The sequence below is a fragment of the Drosophila kikkawai genome, chromosome 2R (assembly GCF_030179895.1).
Source record: "Drosophila kikkawai strain 14028-0561.14 chromosome 2R, DkikHiC1v2, whole genome shotgun sequence".
In the NCBI taxonomy this organism is placed as follows: domain Eukaryota; kingdom Metazoa; phylum Arthropoda; class Insecta; order Diptera; family Drosophilidae; genus Drosophila; species Drosophila kikkawai.
The window spans coordinates 4,469,148-4,479,304 of record NC_091729.1 but is presented as its reverse complement, the minus strand read 5'-3'; the positions used below and the strand labels follow the sequence as shown (position 1 = coordinate 4,479,304).

Genomic DNA, 10,157 nt, shown 5'->3' with positions numbered 1-10,157 from the left:
AGATTTAAGCTTACTTTATTATTCTAGAATTTTGGTATAAATTTCATAAAAATCGGACAACTATATCATATAGCTGCCATAGCAGCGATCGATAGATGTAGAGAAAAAGTAAAGCTGGGAATGCAAAACTGTAATTGTCAAACTGTAAACATAATAATATAGGTAAAATGTAATGAAATAATATCTGCAAGGGTATACAAACTTCGGCGTGTCGAAGTTAGCTTCCTTTCTTGTTCTTAAGCATAAGAACGAGCTCCCGCCCGCTTTACTTCGCTAAGCGAGAGCGGCAGCGGCCGATCGGAGTAGTCGGTAACGAAGCCCGAAGCCCGCGCTCGAGAGTGCGAAAGCGCTTAGCGCTGCGGGAGAGCGAGCGCGGGAGAGCAAGAGGGGCGAGAGCGGAAAGCTCAGCCAGCAGCGGCGGTACGATGGGCCGCATACCTAAACATTCCGCCCCCCTTGCAATCACTCGGGTTGCAACAGGTCCGTTGCATTACGGCTGGTGACAGGCGCCGGACACGACCCAGCCGAAGACGGTGCTCTGGGCCACCGGGAGTCCGTCCTGGATGTTTAGGAACCCCGGCTGTATCACACGCGGATACATGTCGGCGCCCAGGACCATGGAGATCGTCGCGGGTAGATAAAAACGGCTAACGTAATGTCCCGGAAGTGGTCCCGAACCGCCTCGCTCAGCTCCCGGACTGGAGTACGAATCCGCACGTAAGGCTCGATCTTGAAAATGACGTCGTGGAGGACCTTGTTATCGGCCTTGGAGCCGGCGGTGGCCGAACAAATCTGCTCACAGCCAACGCTGGTAGTTGGCAGACGGAAACACGTCGCTAGCGGGGCGTCGATGCAGCTGCCGCAGGTCGATGAGTGCCGCCGTGTCGAAACTCCGAGTCCCGGTGTTGATACGCACCACAGCTGTCGGCAGGATATTTACGCTGTGCCGCTGGAGTAGCGACGATAGCGATGGAGCGGCGACCGCGGAGCGTGCCGAGAAGGGCCAAGGAGCGGCGGACGAGGGCCGAGGAGCAGCTGGAGAATGCCGTGGAGTGACGAACGAGGGCCGAGGAGCGGTTGATGACCGCCGTTAGGTGCAGCAACGTGTGGTGGTCTTGGCCGCACGTTTGGCAGCAATCACCTCGCTGGCACCTTCCGTCGGAGTGTTCGTGGGCCAAGCAGTTGGGACAGTACCGGTTGGCGAGGACGGCCCGGAGTCTCTTCTCGGCACTCAGTCGGAGAAATACGCGACATTTCTTGAGCGGATGGATCTTGTTGCAGACTCGGCATCGGTAGGAATTGGAACCTCGAGTACATCTGCGCTCCAGTGCGATGGCGCTGCGTGGATGTGGAGACATGCTGTTTGCTATTACTGGCGGAATAGGACGGAGATAAAAAAAATCGGAATTAGTAATAGAAACCTAGCGATTTGGAACACGGAATAGAGCTACGACACCACAGTGACATAAAACATCGGAGTGACAGACGACTGGTTATTGCGGGCAGACGGGCGCTTCCATCGGGAGACGGACGACTTTCGCTATGATCGATAGTGTGCGAACTTGAAATATGGAAGTGCCCGATGCAGCGAACGGGGTGCATGCCCTGGATGGTCATGCTTATGCAGGAGTGTGTGGTGGTGCTGGTTGCACGTCTTGCATTGGTCACCACTGCGGCAGGTTCCCTCAGAATGTTCGTGGGCCAAACAGTTTGAACAATAGCGGTTGTCGAGAACCGCACGGAGCCTCTTATCAGCGCTGAGTTTGCGGAACTGTTGGCATTTCCGGAGCGGGTGGAATCCGTTGCAGATTCGGCAACGGTAGGACTGCGTGCTTTGGGTACGTCTGCTTTCCAAGACAGCCGCACTGCGAATGGGAAGGAATTTGTCCCCCGAGCGGTTTGTCGGGATGGAAATTCGTGTCGAGAACACAGACACGCCGCTCGTGGCCTCTGTAGACACTGGGCCTGAGAGTACCGATCCGAAAATCGTCTCTTGCGCGAGGAGAGAGCCGAAAATGTTATTCTTGGAGCCGCCTAGAAGCACGGACGGAAGAATGTCAGCTCCAATCAGGACGTCGATTTCGGAGCTATCGAAGAACGTTGGATCAGCAAGCGGGACGTCAGGTAGTTCTTTCAGTAGGTCTCGTGGAATCGGATACGAGGGTGGCTACCCGGCTAAATGCGGAAGAACATAAGCTGCAGTTTCCAGCTGCAGCCCGGGTCTGGAAGGCGCTCGGATGGCGATAGTGCAGAGCTTGGTGGATTGGGCGGCAACTGTCTCATTGAGCCCGGAAACTCGGGTCTGAACTGGTTTAAAAGGTGGGCTTATTCGACTGAATAACCTCTCGGTGATGAAGGTTGCCTCGGAACCAGAGTCGATTAAGGCTCGAGCTTGGAAATCGCGGCCTAAATGGCAGATGTTAATGAGGGCTGTGCCCAGTAGAACGGCTCTTGAGCCGGAAGCGAAGCACACTTGCACATCAGTGTGATCTTGAGAGGCGCCCGTGCTTCGTGGAGTAGGCGCCGGTCGAGGCCTGGGTGGCGCCGTCGGACTTGGTGCGGTCGCGGAGGGATTATCGCGGTGCAGAAGGGTGTGATGACGACTGCGGCACATAAAGCAGCTATGGGCACTAGTGCAATCCTGTTGCTGGTGCCCTCTTGCAAAGCAGTTCAGGCAAAACTGCTTTCTCCTAATGTAGTCGGAGCGACCATCTACATCCATTTCAAGGAAACGGGGACATAGGCGAATAGGATGGTTCTCCCTCAAACAGAGATCACGCCCTCTTGGGGCCGGAGCCACTCTGGCCTCGTAGGAATTCAGCCTTCGCACTGGGGCGCTCGCAGCTGTCGGTCTTGACGGAAACTGCCCTGAACTGCTAGGCCTGATGTCGTCAATAGCTTCTAGAGTACGATGACGCTCTGTCAGAAACGCGTCTAACTCACTCCATGTAGGGATTTCTGCATTATTGTGTATGGATTGCTCCCACATCGAAAGTGTGATCTTGGGAAGCTTTAAGGAAACCATATACAATAGTAGACAATCCCACGCCTCGGTTTGAATAGAGGACATCTCTAAGGCTGTCAGGCAACTTTGGACGGTGCTTTGCAGTTCTTTTAGAGCGGCTCCGGACTCTTGGGGGACAGCCTGAATGTTGAAGAGGATTTTCAACTGGCTGTTGACGAGTAATCGCCGATTCTCGAAGCGGTCGATGAGGCTTTGCCACGCAGAGATGAACCCTTCATTGGTCAGAGGGGCTTTGGATACGATGGCGTGCGCATCGCCACTTGTTTTGGATAACAAGTGGAACAACTTCTCCACCGGTGTGAGACGCGAATTGTGGATATATATCGTGGTGAACAGGTCTCTGAAGGTGGGCCACCGAAGATAATCACCAGCGAAAACTTCGGTGTCCACTGGTGGCAATCGACAACCCATGGACGGGGGTGTGGGCGCAGGGGCGGAAGCCTGAATGGACTGGGAGGCGGCCTTGTCAATAATTTCCTGCAGCTGTACAAGACACCTCGAATATACGGAGTAGCACTCACTGTACTTGGATTCAAGCTCAGTGGCGGTGGCTGTACTGTCGGAGGACACTGACGGTAGGTCGGAGCAGCTTTCATAGCTCTTTTCCACCTTATCCCACAGGACCCGGATCTGCTCCCGATGAATTTGGCACATGGCGGGGGAAAATCTATCGGTTTCAGGGGCGCTCGGAGCGTGGATGTTAGACTCGAAATGGCTAACCCGGTCCGTTGTGGAAATAAACTTTCGGAGAACTCGGTAGCCGCAGAAAAATGGACGAGTCCCGGAATCAATGCTTTGAACAGGGACCGTAAATAATGATTATTGTCGCTATTTTTAAATGAATAAATCAATCACTTCCAATCAACATAGAACAAGCTTGACTAGCACGTTTTTATCCTTTAAGGATACACTATGAATATCCTTGATGATTTTTAATTTTCAATTGTTATATTTATTCTTCTATTGTTAAACATTATTTTTGATCAAAAAAAATAAAAATCACAAATAATCATTATGCTTGAGCAAAAAAAATAAAACTCACCTAATATTAAATAATTGCAACAAACACAGGTAAAATACATTTTGTTTTTGTTGTTGTCAATTGTTGCTCTAGGGTCCCTTTATAAGGACATAGGACAATATTGGCAATATCCTTAAAGGATCAAAAGTTCTTGCTTGGTGAGTTTTATTTTGAACAAAAAAATAAAAATCACGAATAATCATTATTTTTTGAGTTTTATTTTTTTTGCCCAAGCATAATGATTATTTGTGATTTTTATTTTTTTGGCTCAAAAATAATTATTAGTCTTGATTTAAAAAATTAAAAATCGATAAGTAATCATTACAAAGTAATTTTTAAAATATTACTTATAATGATTACGGTCCCTGGCTTCGAAACGTAACGGAACCCCAGTTTTGGAATTGGATGTGGAATCACTTTGGTAGAGGAGGCGAAACACGAAATGCCAGAAGAAGCGGAATTGTAGATAATTGTAAAAAATCCCAGAAAATACCGCACCCGGAGAGAACGCAATGTGCCCGCTTAAGGTCACACTGCCAGTGGATGCCGCGGAGAAATTCGCAAAATAAGCGCTGGGCTCAGGTTCTGAGAGCCTCGGGGCGCACAGGAGAAAAATAGTAATATTCGAGGAAGGCGCCGGGCTTAGGTTTGAGAGCCTCGGGACATCACCGAGAGAAATAACGAAAACTCGTGAAGGAGAAAAATAACTCGAGTGGGGCGTCTGGAGCCGATTTGAAAAAAAACAGCGAGCGTAGACCGGACTGTCGGGTCTTTATCCAGTGGAACGAAATTTTTGTATTTATGGATTTCGGCTCAGAACAGGAAAAACAGAGACCCACGAAAGTTGATTTCTTCCCGTAATAAAAAAAAATGGATAAATCAATTGATAATTTCGAAAATTATTGGCCGCAAATAATTAATTAATTCGGCGGACTTATTACGAAAGGTGGAATTAAAACCATTGGCTGTCGTTTGGAAGAACAACGGGCACTGTGTTCTGCCGCCGCACATTGGGCCAGCGAGCCGATAGTTCGACGAAAATTAAAGTTTTAAAGCTAGGTTCTTCAAATTTGGTACATATATTAGTGTCAATTCACATAAAAACATATATAAGTTTCAGACCGATCAGACCACGCCTTCCCTAGCCGCCCATATATGATAGGTTTCCTCTTATTGATATTTGTACGGTAATAAATAAATTAAATTCAACAAATGTTTTAAATTAATTTTTTTAACACTTAACCTTAATATTAATAAGTAAAAAATAAAAATGCATTCAAAATGAATATAAATAAGTATTTTTCATTTTAAAATGTTCCTAACAGTCGTCTTCTACGTCAAGTTCTATTGAAAACGGATTTTCAGAGTCAGAATCTAAATCACTATCACTATTGCTCCGTGCTTAAGTCGAGTTCTATCAGTTCATCATAAATCCAACTCGTTACGGCAGATGCTCTATGATTGTTTTCTATATAGACATCAAACAGTTGCGCATAGGTGATCTCAAACACAGCTACAATATGTCGGATTTATATATGTATATAGGGGCAAAAAGATGCAAAAAAGCTTAATAAAATTAGTTTATATACACTTTGCACTTTAATGACACATAGTTATTTTTTGGCACAAGTTGGCACAAAATTTGTTATAGTCTACAATAGATGGGTTACCAGGTTAGCTTTTTAATACTTTTGGACAACACAAATAAACGCACACAAAGAACACATTAACAAACATGAACAAAATCTTTTTTAATACGAATATTCTACATACCTTTCCCTTTCTTTTCCATAATTTTAGTGAAAATTGCTTAAAGCACAACAATTTTGTCGCGCTCGCAAGTAAACAAAAATCTTTCTCGCGTTTTTGAGTTTCGTACGCACGCAATCAAAGAGTTGAATTTGAAGGGACGCCAAAATTTCCGGGATGCATCAAAACAATTAAAATCTTTTGATTCAATTTAGTCAAAGTATATACTTTTCAAATTTTATTATTAAAATAGGTTTACTTTCTATGAAAAATTTGAATTTTCGTCGATATATCGGTTCGCTGGCCCAATGTGCACCGGCAAAACAACCACAATAAAAACCCACGGTTAATTCGAAAAGGTGAAACAAAAAAAAAAACACAATCGTAGTTGCACCCGTGAATTTGATTTGCAGTTTGGTTGTAAATGTTTGTTGTTCTTTTGAATTTATTTGAGTTAATTTTATTTTATTTGAATTTTTATAATTTATTTATTGGTGGTTCCTGTGTGGGAGCCAGAAAATATATATCGTATGGGCATGCATGCATATGGAAATATATGTGTATGTGTAAGGCTTGTTGCACAGTGGAGCTTCGAGAAGTGGACTGTATTTAGATTGGCGGAATAGCAGCACAAATTATGTGGAGAAAAAAAAATGGCACACAAAAAAATATCGCGGCAGCGCACAGTGGGCCCAATAGCTCTGCTAGCAGAATTAAATTAATAACTTTAGTAAATTAATAGATATTTTAATGAAACTTTGTATTTACAGTTTTTAATTCATTTTACGTATATTCTCCAAATTTTAATGTCCTACGGTAGGTATTTCTCATAGCTCCCATACAAATGTTAAAAAAGCCATATTCAGAAATATACAGGCCTGTTCTAGTTTCCACTTCCGCAAAATTTATTCGGATTCGGATTTCCCTGACCTGTTCTAGTGTTCACTTCCGAACAATTTTTACGGATTCGTATTTCCCTCTGTTAATTTGCAGACGAAACGCACGGAAACTTTCCGTGTGCCATTTGGCCGGCGGATTCAAATCCGCAAAATCAGAAATTAATTATTTTAAAATACAATGCGATTATGTATATTACAAATGTTAAATGTAATCTATTCCTAGAGGTTTTGGGAACATTATTGCATAATTGAATTAGCTAATACTAAAGTACTTGATTTATAAATAATTATTTTGTGGGTGCACCTTAAAATCGGTTCGATTCTAACCTTCAACATTATTGCAAATCCGCTGCCGCTGTGTCGTATTTGAGAGGGACCATTTAAGGGTTGTCAGCGTTTCAAAAAAAAAAAAAAAACGGTATATATTTAAGATTAATTTCGAACAATTACTTTTTATGTTGTTTTACAATTAAAATATCTGCTATTAGGTAAAGTCTATGAAAAAGTGTTTTTCTTTAAAATACCAGCCAATTCAATCCACAAACTGAACTAAATAGTATGCGAAGGGAATTTTTTCTAAACCCTCGGCAACTCTACTTTCGAGCATTTTGCCACCAGAACAGCTGATTGCAATTACAAATATTTCAAAATGTTTATTTCCTGTCCTAATGCTTATTCCTAAGATTTTATTATTTAAATTAGTGCTTCATTACTATCTATGAGTTGGAGACTACAGCGGGCCAAAATTTGATCAGCCGCTTTTAGCAAATCTTAGACAAGGGAATCTCTTTTGTTGAAAGCGACCAGCTGATTTTGTTTGGGAATTTAAGGGAAATTTAAAAAAATGTCCTTAAATCACCAAGGGAAATTCGCTTATGTTAAAGGGAAATCCGCAAATGTTATCAAATTCACTTCCGAGTGGAAACTAGAACAGGCCTGATAAATGTTCACATTTTTTTTTAAATTTTTTTATTTTTCTTTAATTTTTTATTAATTTCTTTAATTTCGTTGTCAGATAAGTTTATGTTCTTCAAAATTGTGCCAAATACATATTCATTTAGCACCAACAATTTCCTTGATGCGACATTTTCGCCAAGCCACATGCAAAACAGAACGCGCTTCGGGACTGACATTTCACCTAAAAAGTGCAATAAGATTAAGAGTTGGACGTAATTGGTTATCATTTTGGACATTCTCACATCACAAGAACTCACACTTTACATAAATACTAAAATTAGCTTGAATACGATTGAATAACGTTAATTTCAGTCCAATGAAGACAGTAAAACGCTCAAAAACAATTCTTGCTAAGTCAACTTACAAATAACACATTTTTTAGCTACACATGAAAAGACGTGCCACTAACATACAATTTGTATTTAGTACATACCTTATTTTAAGGGAAACAAAAGTTATTTGTATCTTTGTAATCTTTGTGTAGACACGTGCCGCAAATCAGTTAAGTTTCAAAGCTCGCAGCCGATCAGAGATGCACTAAAAAGCTCATTCAAAAGCTTTTTTGCGCTTTGCAGAGTGTAGCCAATTAAATAAAATCAAAACTAAACGCAATATTTATATTTAAAAAATAGACTTTTATTCCGCTAGATTTTAGATTGGATCCACTGTGCAGCGGCGAACTGTTTGGCGAACAGGCAACTCCCGAAACAATTACTTTCCGGATGCCTAATATTAATTATGCCTTTATTTTCCTTCACCACACAATTTCACTTTGCCTTTTGGTTTTCGCGGAGATGCCGATATTTGGCCCGTGAGTATGTGTGTATGTACACCGGAGCAACGGACGAACCGTGAATCGAAAAAAAACCAGGAATATGGCGACACACACAAAGCGGAGGCGGATAGAAAATTTCCACAAAACGACGAGAATGGAGGAATGAAAATTCCTCAACTGCCGTTGTGTCAGGAAAACTCGGAGTTTGAGTCGACACGGTAAATCTTGCAGCAGAGTGAACGAAATTTAATGTTGTTACCACTGCTGAAGATCGGCAGAGAGGGGGGAGACGGAATGTTCGTACTTATCTTTGGTGGAGAGAAACGCCGAGAACTACTGGTGGGGCGGAGTTGAAAATAATCCGGAATCCAAAAAATCCGGCTCGAAGGACCAAATGCTGGGGGCGGCGCTTCCTTCCTTCGGAAAAAAGTGGTGGTTCAGAGAGTGGAAAATTCATACGGCGCAAGCGAAGTATTGGCGAAGTAGAAATAAAAAGCGGGGGCGTCGTGGGTGAATTCAAGCGTAATCGATCAGCTTTATTTCGCTGCATACATGGAACTGATTTTTCTTAAGCAAAAGAACGCGCTCCCGCCCGCTTTACTTCGCTAAGCGAGAGCGGCAGCGGCCGATCGGAGTAGTCGGCAACGAAGAGATATAAGATATAGAGTTAGGCATAGGAACTAGTATATGGGATAAGTTAAGATCACACACACACACACCACCCACACACACCACCCAGTTAAACATACCTGGCAGGAGGTATAAAATGCAGCCCTTGCATTGGGCCAAAATGCAAACAAAATTGGAATGTCTTCGCAAAACGAGAATACTCCAGGTGGCAGCCACACATGTGGAAATCCACCCGCGGGAGACTCCGCGGCCAGGGCAAGGATTCTGGAGGCCCTAAAAAACATTCCCCCAAGCACTGACGTGGCGGTGGCTGAGACGACGAGAAAGATGACGGTCCAATGGCCTTTAGAAGGAGCAGCAGGGTTCTAAGATCCCCGCTCCTCCCAGCGAGCAAGGCTCCGGTACCGACAGCAGGAGAGAATGCGGACTCCCAAACTCCCAAAAGGACACGGGACGCCGCCAGCCCAGCAGCCTCTCAGCGAGGTACGCCACCTAAGAGATGCAGGGAATCCCAGTGTCTCAAAAACATCGCGGAGCTGGGAAAGATCCTGGATGATGTCCTCGACGACATCAATAACAAGCAGGTCCGGCACATAACCTTGGTTATGAAGACCAAGCTGGCGAGGGTGAAGGACCTGCAAGCCGACATAGGGGAGTGGCTCAACTCTGCTCGGCAGCCTGAGGAGACGGACCGACCCGAAACTGCAGTAGCATGCCACAACTGTTCCCAGGGCGGGAACAAGATTGAGAGCACTCAGAGGCGGGACGCAGCACAGCAGACGCCCAAGGTCTGGAGCAAGGACGGCGCAACACAGACGGAGGCGCGGCGAGCCCCGACCACAACAGAGAAATAGCAAGTGACGGCGGCCAACTCGAGCGCGAAGAACCTGCGGCACGCCCCCACGCCGGCTGAAGCTGCTAAGCAGGGGAAAACCTCCGCAAGAGGGACACCCGCGGCCAGCGCGCCCAAATCCAGGGCACCCAACCCGCCGCAGCCAACCGGCCCAGCGACCGAAGGCCCAGAAGCCGAGGGAGGCGCCTGGAAAACCTTCACGAGGAAAAAGCGGCGCAAGAAACTCGAGGCTCCTCATCGATCCCGCC

The 10,157-nt window shown here is 44.9% G+C and overlaps 1 protein-coding gene across 1 annotated transcript; it reads right to left on the bottom strand.

The window, feature by feature from the left end:
- Positions 1-1,540: 1,540 nt before the first annotated feature.
- Positions 1,541-3,679, bottom strand: LOC138928073 (uncharacterized). Its single transcript, XM_070284356.1, has 3 exons — positions 3,547-3,679; positions 2,172-3,414; positions 1,541-2,087 (listed from the first exon to the last, which is right to left on the bottom strand). Exons 1-3 carry the CDS (start codon positions 3,677-3,679, stop codon positions 1,541-1,543), a joined length of 1,923 nt encoding a protein of 640 aa, XP_070140457.1.
- Positions 3,680-10,157: the final 6,478 nt, after the last annotated feature.